The sequence below is a fragment of the Castor canadensis genome, chromosome X, assembly GCF_047511655.1.
Source record: "Castor canadensis chromosome X, mCasCan1.hap1v2, whole genome shotgun sequence".
Classification (NCBI taxonomy): domain Eukaryota; kingdom Metazoa; phylum Chordata; class Mammalia; order Rodentia; family Castoridae; genus Castor; species Castor canadensis.
This window is the reverse complement of record NC_133405.1, coordinates 61,731,824-61,747,004: the sequence shown is the minus strand read 5'-3', so window position 1 is coordinate 61,747,004 and position 15,181 is coordinate 61,731,824. Positions and strand designations below refer to the sequence as shown.

At 33.2% G+C, this 15,181-nt stretch overlaps 1 protein-coding gene across 3 annotated transcripts in view; it reads left to right on the top strand.

The window, feature by feature from the left end:
* The window catches only part of Pcdh11x (protocadherin 11 X-linked), a 633,628-nt gene extending 624,075 nt beyond the window's left edge, over positions 1 to 9,553 (top strand). For all 3 annotated transcript variants that reach the window (XM_074064461.1, XM_074064460.1, XM_074064459.1), the window contains one exon: positions 4,599 to 9,553. In XM_074064461.1, coding sequence (XP_073920562.1) covers positions 4,599 to 5,245 — 647 coding nt within the window. In that variant the 3' untranslated portion in view covers positions 5,246 to 9,553. The remainder of the gene's footprint in view (positions 1 to 4,598) is intronic.
* The last annotated feature ends 5,628 nt before the right edge of the window (positions 9,554 to 15,181 follow it).

The following is a 15,181-nucleotide window of genomic DNA, read 5'->3' as shown; positions in this document are numbered from 1 at the left end:
ACTATCAAGTAGCCAAAGAAACAAACAAAATTCTGGATGCTGGTGGTGGCTCATACTTGTAATTCTACCTACTTAAGAGACTGAAATTGGGAAGATCGTGGTTCAATGAAAAACTTGGCAAAATTTCATGAGACCAGATTCAACTAATAGTCAATGATGCTGATATGGGTAGGATTATGGTTCCAGGTCAATGCAGATAAAAATTTGTGATACCCCATCACAACAGAAAAGAGCTGGGTGTGGTGGCACATGCCTGTCTTCCCAGCTATGGCAGGAAGCATAAAAGAAAAGGCTCTTGGTTGGTCTAGGCTAGCCTGGGCAAAAAGCCAGACCCTGTATCAAAAATCACCAGAGCAAAGCAGGAAGTCCTGAGTTCAAACCCCAGTACCACCAAAAGAAATAGATAAATAAATAAGTAACTTGAGCAAAAATGTCTGTAGGTGTGGATCAATTGGTAGAATGCCTACCTAACAAGCACAAAGTGAAGTCCTGCATTCATAAACCCATTACCACCAAAAAAAAAAAAGCCAAAAAAACCCCAAGCAGAAACAAAATCAAGTTTGAAAGAAGGAAGGAATATCAGCATCCACAGTTGATGCACTATGTTATCTACAATGTCTACTTTTAACAAAATAAGAAATATTCAAAGAAACATGAAACAGTGATCCATACATGGCAAAAGTAAGCAACAAAAACTGTGAAAGAGCCTTAATGCAATATCAGATTTGATAAGACTTCAAAGTATCCATGAAAATGTGTTCTAAGATCTACAGGAACTTATGCTTAAATAAGTAAAGGAAAGTAAAAATGACATTATTTCATCAAATGCAGAGTATCAATCAATAAACAAAATATGTAAAATACCAAATGAATAGTCTGAAGTTTAAAACTACAATGATTGAATGAAAAATTTATGGAAATCACTTACATATTTGAACCAGTAGAAGAAAGAATCAGAAAAAAATTGAATTGAATTTTACATGTATGATGCAATCTAAAGAAAGGAGATGCCCAGAAGCTGAGGGATGGAGGGAGGTGGCCCAAATAATATAGACACATGTAAGTAAATGTAACAACAATAAAATTAAATAAAAACATAAAGGAGAGAAAAAGGGATGACGTAAAATGGAGCACTATTTAGTACACTGGTTTATGAGGAAAAAGAGTATTGGAAGGAAAGTAGAAAAAAGCATATAAATAAAATAAGAGGAAATAATATCTTAAAATACAGATTTGATGAAAATCACTAATATATACATATACACAAGAAGCTAACATCTCCAAAAATGATAAACATAAAGATCGGACATATAGACATGTCCCAGTAAAAAAAAAACGAAAGACAAAAAAGGAGAAAATTTTGAAAAAATGAGAAAAAAAAATCCTGTGTACAAGAGAACTCCAATAAGTTTAAAGGCTAATTTCTTATCAGACTGATAAATGTCAGAAGGCAGTAGAATTATGTATTCAAAGAGCAGAAACAAAAGGCAAACAAACAATAATTTTATATCCAGCAAAGCTATCAAAGATGAAAGTGAAATAAAACCTTTCTAGATAAAAAAAAAAACTGAGAAAAATGATTGATAAGATATCTATATTACATGAAATATTAACAAAAATTTTCAGGTCAAAAGCTAGAGATCCAATATAGTAATTTGAATTCAAAGTAGAAAAGGCTTGTCATAAAAAATAATAATGATCTGGGTGTGGTAGCCCATACCCAAACCTGAGAAACAGAACCAAGGAGTTTGCCCAGGAAAAGTTATGAGAACCTACCTCAAAACAAAATATATTTTTAAGAAGAGTTGAGGGCATGGTTCAAGTGGTATGGCATTTGCCTAGTATGCGTGAGGCCCTGGCTTCCATTTTCAGTATTGCCAAAAAAATGTAGGCTGGGCATAGAGGCTCATGCTCATACACAATAAGCATGAGCCACCATGCTCAGCCTACATTTTTTTTCTGAATATACTAAAAATGGTGTATGTGTTCTCTTTAAAGTGGTCCACTTTAAGATATGAGTTATATTCAATAAATCTTTTAAAAAGTAATGACAATATATCATATCCACTTCCAGGCAAAAATAATTTTAATCATTTTCATTATCATAAGTAGGCAAGTGACTCAATGTTGAAACTATGGTGTATTATGTTATTGTAAAATTTTAAACTAGCAGAAGAGTTGCTTATCTGATGACCAAGAAATGAAATTTTGCTTTAAAGCATAGATATATATACACATATATATATTCATGTTTCCATGTTTGTCCATGTTAGTTTGTTTTTATGTTTTATATCTAAATTATATAAAAGTCCACATTCCAAACTACTTCACATATATAATTTTTTAAAAATATAGAACAATTTTATGTATTAATTTCATGAGGACTCTTTATTAAATAAAAGGATGGTATAACTGAAAAATACGTGCTTATCTAATGGAGAAAATTAGTCTCAATGTGAATTATTTTTTACCCTATTCTTTGGGAGTAGCTGAACTTAATAAATTGTTGATGACTTTGGGGAACTTGAATTTCTATTTTTAAAATTTAAAACTATGCACATGTACAAGAACTTGAATTTATATTATTACCCAGTAAGAACACATGTACAGTGAGAGAAAAAGAGAGAAAGAAAGTATGTTCTGGAATCCTAGGGTGGGAAGCCAAGGATATCAGTCATTTCTGAAGTTACTTCTAATTGACTATTAGTTGAACCTAAGGAAGTATTGTTAGCTAATTTTTGTTATTAATTTTGGTTAAATTTAATTATTATTATAGCTAAAAAATAAGAAAATAGGGAGATATGAATGAAAATGTTCTTTAAATATTCAAATCCATCCTTCCTACTCTATTGTTCTTTAAATATATACACAAACAAAAATCACTATGTTATTTTTAAGCTTTGAACAGGTAAAAAAGGTATGAAGCAAAGTGTCTTATAAAACTTCTGAATAATTTTTTGTTGTAGCTTTGGCAAATCAATTCCATATTTCTTTAACATTTTTTAGTAATTCTGTCCATTATTTTTAAAACTTACATTTTAAATATAATGACTTTGCACTAAATATATTCCAGTGAGTCCACAACAGTAATAAATAATATTTAAGATGGTCAGAGTATTTTTGCACAAAATTCTGATCAGAATATAGGAGGTAAAAGATGATTTATAACATATAAATTTTTCAGCTGGTGCTGGTAGTGCACACCTCTAACCCCAGATACTTAGGCTGCAGAAATAGGGAGAACATATTCCAAGGTAGGCTAGGGCAAAAACACAAAATCCTATGTCAAAATTAAACTGTACAGAAAGCAAAAAGGACTGGAATCAGGGCTCAAGTTTAGAGAACTTTCCTAGCAAATGTGAGGTACTCAGTTCAATCCCCAGTACCACCAAAATATGTGTGGATAGATTAGATAGATAGATAGATGATACACGATAGATGACACATGATTAGATAGGTGGACAGATAGATAGACAGACACATGCACACATACAGTCAATATTAGCAAAACAATCACTACTACGTTTTATATTTAATATGATAAAATTCACTTATGTTGTGTATTTCTATTATTTTTAAAAAATACATTTCATATCCATGATCATCATATAATGAAGCACATTATCACCACCCTGAAAATTTTCAAGAGTTTTTTCCATTTCTAACCTCTGGCAATCACTGATCTGTTCACTATCCCTACAGTTTTAGTATTTACATAATGTTATATAAAAAGACCCATATATGATGTAAACTGTTGGTCTGGCTTCTTTCAATAAAAATTCATTTGTGATTCAATCATTTTGTTCTGGGGTCATTAACATGTTTGTTTCTTTTTTATTGCTGAGTTGTATTTCATTATATGGGTGTGACACAGTTTTTCCATTTATCAGTTAAAAGACAGAGTTGTTCCCAAAGTTTGAAGATTGATAATAGAGCTATTTAAACCTCTTTTCATGTTTGTGTAAGATTTGTACTACTTGGGTAAATATACAGGACTGGGATTAATGTTGTTTTGTTTTTTGCAATCTTCAAATGTTCGACTTGCTCCAAATACTTATCAGAACTTATTATTGTTGGTTTCTTCTTTTGATAATTGTAATAGATTTATAATGTTATTTCTTTGTAGTTTTAGTTTGGATTTCTTTAATGTCTAATAGTGGTGAGCCTTTTAATACATTTATTAAACATACTTACTTCCTTAGTGAAGTGTATTCATACATTTTACCCCTTTGGGGTCTTTTGTTTTCTTAATACTGGGTTTTTCAAGTCTTTTATATATACAGATCCATTATCAAAAAAGTGATTTGTAAATATTTTCACCCAGTCTGTGGCTTGATTTTTCATTCTTTTATTTTGCCTTTTATAGAGCAAATATATTTATGATAAAGAAATCCCACCTACCCACTGCCTGTTATTTGTTTCTCTAGGAATTATTTCCTGACAACTCACATACCAACTGTGAAAACACTGGAAGACTCTGATGTATTTAAAAAGAGATTTTTAAGTTTTCCTATAGCAATATGATGTGTTTTAAGTGGGAAGTACAAATGTGCATTTGGCATATAATTTTTTTTCTTTTATTTCCCCTACCCCAATAGCTGCAGAAATAACAGTGCAACCAACTGTTGAAGAGGCCTCTGACAACTGCACTCAAGAATGTCTCATCTTGGGCCACTCTGACGCCTGCTGGATGCCAGCTTCTCTGATCCATTCCAGCCCTTCACAGGCACAGGCCTGTGTTCTATGCCATAGCACACCTCTGACGCATTCCTCTCTTAGCTGCAGAAACCCTCCAGTGACACAAACCATTGCTGTCTGCCACAGCCCTCCAGTGACCCAGGCTATCGCACTGTTCCACAGTCCTCCACCAGTACATTCCTCTACTCTCCAACACAGCCCACCTCTAGCACAGGCTACCTCATGCCACCATAGTCCACTGTCAGCACAGGCCTCAGCCTTCCACTACAGCCCTGCTCTGGCACAGGCTGCTGCCCTCCATTGCAGCCAGGCCCAGCAACCCATGGGTTTGCAGCAAGGTTGGGTGCAAGGTGCGGGAGCTGATGGACTATGTTCCCTTGATCAGGGAGTGCAAGGTAGTACCAGAGCACAGTTTCACACCATGTCTGAAAGACTTCATCCAAGTGATGATTCAATTAAAGTCATTTCCTTGACCACCTTCACTTCAGCCAAACAGACCAAACCCTCTAGGGATGATTCCCCCATTGTGGAAGAGCATACCTTGTAAAACTAAAATGGCTATTATACATTTTCAGACAAATGTATGTATTCAAAACTTAAAATTTCAGTGAGTAATCCAAATTGTTAGATTTTGTAAATAGCTCTGTAAATAGAAACAGACACCAGAATAAGTATAGAGCTAGACCCTTAGTCGAAAGTTAAAAATAATTTAACAACTTGTTTGAGTGTGAATTATAAAAGAAATGTGAAAATTCACATCCCTCTGTACAGAAAGGCTTATCATGACTGAAATTAACATGTAATATATAATATTTCTGATGTACTGTAATTTTTTTCATTTTTTACTACCATGTGCAATATTACTGATCTCTTCCATTCTAATTTTTGTGTACCCGGTGGATAGCAATTAGAAAATTAGCAAATACTTGATTTTCCAAGTTTACCTTGAGTTTCTGTAAACTTTTATCCAGATAATATTAGAAGGTATAATAATGTAGTATTTTTATTTTCAATTTTTGATCATTTTTTATTTCAGGTACTTTTGTCATTCAAGTTTCTACCTTCAAAATAGCACAGTAAGAAGTGTAATTATCTGTTACAGTTTTTGTTTCTGCCTGCTTTTTATGTTTTCTACCTTTATTTCAAGACTATATTGATGTAATATTTATATACATTTTCTGAAGAGAACATAAGTAAAATGTACAGATTTAGGTCTAAACCTATTTCTCTACTCTTTAGTAGAGTTCGAGACACTGAAGTGCAATGACTATGCCCATATTAGGCAACTATTGGCCAAAAGGGTCCGTTCTTATATAGATAGATAGATAGATAGATAGATAGATAGATAGATAGATGGATGCCTTTGTAATGTAATGTAAAGTATATCAGAAATCACATTTGATCTGTCATTTTAAGCCTGTATATACAAATTATAAGGAAGGTGGATGAATTCAATACATGACAAATTTACAAATTACTGTAAACTGCTGTTTTCTAAAGAAGATCAGAAATATTTAAATGTTTGACAGCTCAAGCTGTTATGAAGACATGTTCAGAATAAAGAATAAGCAAATATAATTGTAGATAAAAATCCTATGCTAATATATCAGACTAAGGAATTTCTGTCATTCTAGCTCAATGTACTGAAGAAAACCAGTGAAACAAGGTAAAAACCAGGAAGGAACTTTTTAAGAAGTATAATTATAAATCTATACCAAATGTATCACAGTATAATATTTCAAAGAGATGTGCAGAGGGATAAATAAGGTTCATAACTGCTTCATGGGGTGACTAAGAAATACCCTAACACATACAAAAACACCAAGGAAATACCACATATGAAACAAAACATCCTAAGCAAATAATACAGTAGTATTCATAGGAATCGTTCGCGTGTTCATTATTTTCTGTTTTTATCCACTTAACTTGCCATTATCTTTTATGTGCACATTTTGTAAATTTCACAGAATACTGCCAACTTAATTTTCTTCCATAGAAAAAGCAAGAAAGTGGCTTGTTTCAGTATCACACTAAGTCAAGAAATAATTGACATTTTAAGGTGGTAGGGAACTGAATATTTCTTGTTGATTAAATTAGATGTAGACTTTGTAATGTGTAACTTGAAGATTTGTAATTTATGATTAAACTTTGTGTAAATGTTGTGATATAAACAGTGGTAAATGTATAGTTTCATTGGTGAAGATTTCCACTGAGTTGAGAAAGCTTCTCTTCATGTGCCCAGCAGGTTAAGTAGCGTTTTGAAAATATACTGTTACCATTGTGAATCTCTTTACATTGTATTTGATTTGGTGTGTACAACTTCTTAAATTTTAAATACTAGAGTTTAGTTAGAGAAATTTCAAATTGATTGGCACTATTGGGTTTTTCTCCTTTGTGTTTGTTAGTGTGCCAAGGGATTTTGAGCATCCTGTTTTTACAGGTGCAAATGAGTTCTGACTTACTGATGCTTTTCAAAAATTTATTGAAAATCTGATCATACATGTGTCGATATTGTTGTTGCAATTATTATTGCTGATGAATATTCTAAACCTGGGAAAGATAAAGAAATCCAGAATGACAAAATCAGTGCTTCCAGTAGATTTTAGAATGTTTTTTTCCTCTCAAAAGATGGAAAGATTATGCTAATGAGAATTATTTTTTAATTATAATTAATTCTACATTTTATTCTCAAAAATTTAGTTATGATCTGCACACACACACACACACAAATGAGAAAAAAGTGGTCTGAGTGAGTACTATTTTTACTAAAGGAAATTAAAATAGGAATCAAATTCAGGTATTCAGGAAATTTTCCTGATAGTGAGAATTACCGAGTTACTTAGGGAAGATCTTAAATCCTCATGCTTAAAAATTGGTTAAGTTTTAACACATTTCCTAGGCATTTAGGAATGAACAATATGCTTCTGTTGCCCTTTCTAACTGATTTTTATAATCAGACTTAGATTGTGTTTAGAATATTAAATGACTGGGCACCCTCTTCTGTGTTACTACCAGAGAGGAATTGAATGGAAGTAGGCTTGAAATAGCCAAAGAGGCCAGGGGTGTGAGCCCAATTATTCTCCCCTGTGCATTCTCTTTTTATGCTTCTACTAAGTCTGGCTCTGGAAACCTTTAACTTCCAGGGCTCCAGATTTGATGAGATCATTCTCATCTCCTTACAAATTCTTTCTTTCAATGAATGGATAGAGCTGTAGTTCAACAAATTTCACAAATGTCTCTTTTTTTTTTTCTTCCTGAGTCTGGTTTATTTCACTTAACCTGATGATCACCAGTTCATGCATTTTCCCCACAAATGGCAAAATTTAATTCTTCTGTATGATTGAACAATACTCCATTGTGTAACAGGTGGCTCTTCTGATGAACAAAGTATGTAGTCCTGTAATAGAAAAATCTCATAGTCTACCATCACTCAAAAAATATTGCCCATGAGAAAAGATTTGATTTGAAATTAGAAATTCAAATGTAATTATTTGTATGTAATCACTCAACAAGAGTGATTATTCTATTTTGTGGCCATATTCAGTTAAATTGTAATTACTAATTTTCTAGCTATAGCATTAATTATATGGCACAGATGTATGTGTTGTAGCACTGTGTATCTCATATACTAAATATTGCCCATTCATTTCTTGAAGTTTATCTTCCATTTTTAACAAATACTATGTCAGTGTATTAAAACTAGCTTTTACATATGATACCAACAACGCAATCAATTTAGAGAGTACATTCTGTGTAGTCTTATTTAGTAATTTAATATTTTATTTTTAATTATGTAAATTTGATTAGAAAAAAGTTTGTTAAATAATTAGTGCTATTGTGTAATAATGACAGTTATGAAGAGCCTCTACCTTCCCAAGCAAATATTTGTCACACACTTTCATTAAAATGTGAAAAAAACTTAAAAAATCATAAAATTGTCAGTCCTTAAAATGTAATCATGACACATGCAAAAAATCCCTTTCAGTCCCGGAAAAATTAAGTGGGCTTTACTCACACATCTATTTCAACATTAGTTTATGATCTATGTTAATGCCATATTTGCATGTATCTCCTAACACATGTTTATTAACAAATATGTTTGTTCAGGCTTTTCTTTATTTATTATAATGTGATCTATATTTTCCATCATGGTTATCATTTCTTATCTTTCTGCTTTCTTTTTCTTTGCAAACCAAATTTGTAATTATGTTCAAGCAAACCTTTTCTCCAATCATTGGAAACTATTTGTGGGGTATTACCAACTGGTTCAACTGGCCTGGAAAATGGGAGCAAGGGAAGTTGAAATATATTTTCACAAGATCCTTTTTATATCATGTGCCAATTACTACACCAGACACTTTATACAGAGGCCTTAAAATATTCATCCATAATACCATTCTTACACTAACCATCCATGTGTGTTCTGTAAGTATAAGTTTTTTTAAATAAAATAGTGCAAGTTTGACAATAGCAGGAATAGAGATGAAAAGGTTGTTCAGAAAAATGTGTGTGCACAAAGCAATGAAAGCAATTGTTTAGTCATAATATGTGATGCTTTTAGAATTAAAGTTTGTGAAACTTATGCTTCCCTGCTTAAAGTATTTGAAATTTTATGAAATAAGTGTTTATGTTTGTATTTTGAGAAAATTCTCCTCTGTGACATCATACAGCATCTGAAAGTACACAGTATCCCAAGGCAGCTCTAACATTGCTTTCAATGTGAAAAGTTTGGATATTGTTTGGCCCCATGTAGCAGTATATACTCCAGTAGCAAATGTGTATTAATTGTTATATTTTAGGTTATGTATTGCATGTGTTTTTATTCATTATTATAGATATTAATAAAGTAGTTATGAGAAGCAAAGATATATTTTTGTTGTGCATTTTTCCTAATTTATAAGTTCAAGGTTCTACTGGGGGGTATAGGTCAGAGAAAATACAATTCTTGTTCTTCTGAGCCTGGCTAACCTCGCTCAGAATGATGTTCTCCAATTCCATCCATTTACTTGAGAATGATAAGATTTCATTCTTCTTCATGGCTGAGTAAAACTGCATTGTATATAAATACTACATTTTCTTAATCCATTTGTCAGTAATGGGGCATCTTGGTTGTTTCCATAACTCAGCTATCATGAATAGTGCTGCAATAAACATGGGTGTGCAGGTGCCTTTGGAGTAACCTGTGTTGCATTCCTTTGGGTATATCCCCAGGAGTAGGATTGATGGGTCCTATAGCAGAACTGTTTAGATTTTTAAGAAACCTCCAAATTTTTTTCCAGAGTGGTTTCACTAGCTTGCATTCCCATCAACAGTGTACCAGGGTTCCTTTATCACCATATCCTCGCAAACACCTGTTGTTACTGGTATTTTTGATGATGGCTACACTAACAGGGGTGAGGTGGAATATTAATGTAGTTTTGATTTGAATTTTCTTTATGGCTAGAGATGTTGAGTATTTTTCATGTGTTTTTTGGCCATTTGAATTTCTTCTTTTGAGAAAGTTCTGTTTAGTTCATTTGCTCATTCTTTACTGGTTCATTGATTTTGGAAGAGTTTAGTTTTTTAAGTTCCCTGTGTATTCTGGTTACCAGTCCTTTGTTTGAGGTATAGCTGGCAAATATTTTCTAACACTCTGTGGGTGCTCTCTTTAGAGACCATTTCTTTTTTGTGCAGAAGCTTTTTAATTTTATGAAGTCGCATTTGTCCATCCTTTCTCTTAGTAGCTGAGCTGATGGGGTTCTATTGAGGAAGTCCTTGCCTATACCTATTATTTCCAGAGTGTTTCCTGCTGTTTCCTGTACCAACTTCAAACTTTTGGGTCTATTATAAAAGTCCTTGATCCATTTTGAGTTGATACTGGTACAGGGTGATAAACATGAATCTAGTTTCAGTTTTTTGCAAATGGCTAACCACGTTTCCTACAAACTTTTGTTGAAGAGGCTGTCTTTTCTCCATCATTTATTGTCAATGCCTTTATCAAAAATAAGGTAGGCATAGTTGTGTGGATTCATATCTGGGTCCTCTATTCTGTACCACTGGTCTTCATGTCTGTTTTTGTGCCAGTACCATGCTGCTTTTATTGTTATTGCTTTGTAATATAGTTTGAAGTCGGGTTTTGTGATACCTCCAGTGTTGCTCTTTTTGATGAGTATTGCCTTGTTTATTCATGGTCTCTTGTGTTTTCAAATGAATTTTAGGGTAGATTTCTCAGTCTGTGATGAGTGTCATTGGGATTTTGACAGGAATTCCATTAAATATGTAGATTGCTTTTGGCACTATATCCATTTTTACTATGTTGATTCTACCAATCCCTGAGCACATGAGATCTCTACACCTTCTGTAGTCTTCTTTGATCTCTTTTTTCAGGGATTTGTACTTCTTCTTATAGAAGTCATTCACATCCTTTATTAAGGTTACTACTAGGTGTTTGATTTTTTTTGAGGCTATTATAAATAGAATTGTTTCCATATATTCTTTCTCAGTTTGTTCATTATTGGTGTATAGAAAAGCTAATGATTTTTGTAAGTTGATTTTGTATCCTGCCACCTTGGTGTAGCTGTTTATGGTGTCTAGGAGTTTTTGGGTAGAGTTCTTTGTCTTTAAGGCATAGGATCATATCGTCTGCAAATAGGGATATTTTGACAGTTTTTTAATCTATTTGTATTCCTTTTAATTCTTCTTCTTGCCTAATTGCTCTGCTAAGAATTCCACTACTATGTTGAATAGGAGTGGAGATAGTGGGCACCCTTGTCTCATTCCTGATTTTAGGGAAAATGATTTCAGTTTTTTACTGTTAAGTATGATGTTGGCTGTAGGTTTGTGATATATAGCCTTTACAATGTCGAGGTACTTACCTTCTATTCCTAGTTTTCTTAGAATATTTATCATGAAGTGGTGTTGGATCTTGTTGAAAGATTTTTCTGCATCTACTGAGATGATCAAACATTTTTTTGTCTTTGCTTCTATTAATGTTCTGTATTACATTTATAGGTTTACATTTGTTGAACCACCCCTGCATCCCTGGTATGAAGCTGACTTGGTCATGGTGAATGATCTTTCTGATGTGTTGTTGGATTCAGTTTGCAATTATTTTATTGAGTATTTTTGTATCAATGTTTTTAAGGAGAACTGCTTATAGTTCTTTTTGGAAGTGTCTGTCTGGTTTTGAAATGAGTTTAGTACTGGCTTCATAAAATTAGTTAGGCTCTTTTCCTTCCCTTTCTATTTCATGGAACAGTTTAAGGATGGTTGGTATTAGTTCTTCTTTAAAGGTCTGATAAAATTCAGCAGAGAATCCATCAGGTCCTGGACTTTTCTTTTTTGGAAGACTATTTCTGCTTCAAATTCATTTTGTGTTATAGTTCTATTCAGGGGATTAATGTCCTCTTGGTTCAATTTTGTATGATCATAAGTATCTAGAAATCTGTCCATTTCTTTAAGATTTTCAAATTTATTAGAAAATAGTTTCTCAAAGTAGTCTCTGATGATTTGCTGGATTTCTGTGGTGTTTGTTGTTATCTCCCCCTTTGCATTTCTGATTTTACTGATTTAGGTTTTTTCTCTCCTCATTTTAGTCAGGTTTAACAGGGGTCGTTCAATCTTACTTATTTTTTCAAAGAACTAACGTTTTGTTTCATTGATTCTTTACATGTGTTTTTGTTTGTTTGTTTCTATTTCATTGATTTCTGCTCTTATTTTACTTTTTCTCTCTTTCTGCTTGATTTGGGATTTGCCTGTTCTTGTTTTTCTAGGAGTTTGAGATGAAGCATTAAGTCATCAATTTGAGATCTTTCTTTCTTTTAAATATATGCACTCATGGTTATAAACTTTCTTCTTAGGACTGCCTTTGCTGTGTCCCATATGTTGCGGTAGTTCATGTTTTCATTTTCATTAACTTCCAGGAAACTTTTAATTTCCTCTTTTATTTCATCAATGACCCATTGATCATTGAGCAATGTGTTGTTCAGCTTCCAACTGTTTGCATGTTTTTTACTGTTGTTTTTGTGGTTGAATTCTAGTTTTAATGTATTGGGATCAGATAGAATGCATGGGATCATTTCTATTTTCTTGTATTTGCTAAGGCTTGCTTTGTGCTCTAGGATATGATCAATTTTGGAGAAGGTTCCATGGTTTGCTAGGAAGAATGTCTATTGTGCAAGATGTTGAATGAAATATTCTGTAGACATAAGCTAGGTCTATTTGATCTATGCTGTGATTTAGATCTAGGATTTCTTTATTGATTTTTTGTTTGGATGACCTATCTGCTGGTGATGGGGGTTATTAAAGTCTCCCACTATCACTGTGTTGAAGTTTGTATATGTTTTTAGTTCCTTCATAGTATGTTTGATGAAATTGAGTGCATTGACACTGGGTGCATATAGGTTGATAATTGTTATTTCCTTTTGGAGTATTTCCCCCTTTTATTAGTATGGAATGTCCTTCTTTATCTCATTTGATCAATGCAGGTTTGAAGTTTACTTTGCCTGAGGTAAGTATTGCTACTCCTGTCTGTTTTTAGGGGCCATTAGCTTGATAAGTCTTCTTCCAGCCTTTCCCCCTAAGCCAGTGCTTCTTTTGTCCATGAGGTGGGTCTCCTGCAAGCAAGAGATTGTTGGATTTTACTTTTTAATGTAGTATGCCAAATGGTGTCTTTTGATGGGAGAGTTAAGTCCTTTAACATTCACTGTTAGTGTTGATAGGTATATGGTGATTCTTGTCATTTTGTTGTTTTTATTGTTTAAGGGTTTGATTGTGTGCAGTTGAATCAGTGTTACTCTCTACTTTCTTGCCTTTCCTTCTCCTGTGGTTTGGTGTTGCCTGCCCTTTCATGCTTTTGTTTGCTTTCATTTATCTGTGTGCAGAATTCCTTGAAGATCTTTTGTACTGGTGGCTTGGTGGTTATATATTGTTTTAGTTTTGCTTGTCATAGAAGACTTTTATTGCTCCATCTATTTTGAATGATAGTTTTGCTGGGTATAGTACCCTAGGGTTGAAGTTATTTTCATTCAGTGCCCATTTAAGGTTTCTGTTGAGAAATCTCCTGTGATTTTGATGGGTTTACCATTGAATGTTTGTTTTTTCTCTCTTCCAGCCTACAATATTCTTTCTCTATTCTCTGTGATTGTTGTTCAATGATAATATGTCATCAGGTAGTTTTATTTTATTCAAGTTTCTTTGGTGTCCTGGAGGCTTCCTGTACCTGAATGGGCACAGTTTCTGTTTTTCTGTTGAGAAATCTCCTGTGATTTTGATGGGTTTACCATTGAATGTTTGTTTTTTCTCTCTTCCAGCCTACAATATTCTTTCTCTATTCTCTGTGATTGTTGTTTCAATGATAATATGTCATCAGGTAGTTTTATTTTATTCAAGTTTCTTTGGTGTCCTGGAGGCTTCCTGTACCTGAATGGGCACAGTTTCCTCCAGATTTGGGAAATTTTGTGTTTTTATCTTGTTGACTATATTATGAATTCCTTTTGGTTGCACCTTTTCTCTTTCTCAATGCCCATTATTCTCAGGTTTGGTCTTTTGATGTAGTTGGTGAATTCTTGCATAGTCCTTTCACAGGTTTTGAGTTATTTGAGTAAAAGTTCTTCAATTTTTCATTAAATTTCCATTTCATCTTCAAGTTGTGAGATTCTGTCTTCTGTTTATTATACTTCATTGGAGTGGCCTTGTATTGTATTTTGTAGTTCTGTTTCATTCTTTTTTCTGAGGTTTTCCATTTCATGGGTCACTTCCTTAATTAATTTATGTCCCTATTTATGGTGTTCTCTGTTTCACTTTGGTATTTATTTAGAGCTCCTATGAGCTTTTTAGCCTTTAGAGTTCTTTTATAAACTAAAATTTGTACTTATAAATAACATTACACCATAAAAGCCCAAACAAAATTTTCCCCCCATGTTCTTTATTCATAAGAATACAAAATCAGTTACTATATAACATTTTTTAGTGTCATTTGGTCCCAAAATGATGTTACTATATATTTTCCTAAGAAAATATCTGTGTTGTCAAACCTGATGACACTAAGAACCTTTGTGATGTGCTACTTAATTCACACTACCAAAAATCATCTGCTTGCAGATGAAGTTCATTCATAGTCCTATAGGGAAGAGTTTTTTAAAGTATGTGCTATTAGTTACCCGAGTAGGTTTATCTTGTCCAGTAAAATGAAAAAAATTTAGTAGACATAGGCATATTTCTTATCCAGGAATGACAATGAAAAATTTGGACCTCAATAATAAAGAAGAAGGATATGGAGTACTTGCTTTGTGCTGTAGCTTGGATCTTGAATGTCTGCCAAAGACCCATATGTTAAAAACCTTGACCCTAGGCACTGTTGGTCAGTCCTCTTATTGGGAACTATGAGGAAGTTGTGAAAATTTTGAGAGATTCAATCTAGTGGAAGATCCATAGGTCAATGGGAAGTTCTCCTCAAAGGAAATTGTGGGACTCAGTTACTGGCTCATGAATGAAACGTTTTCAT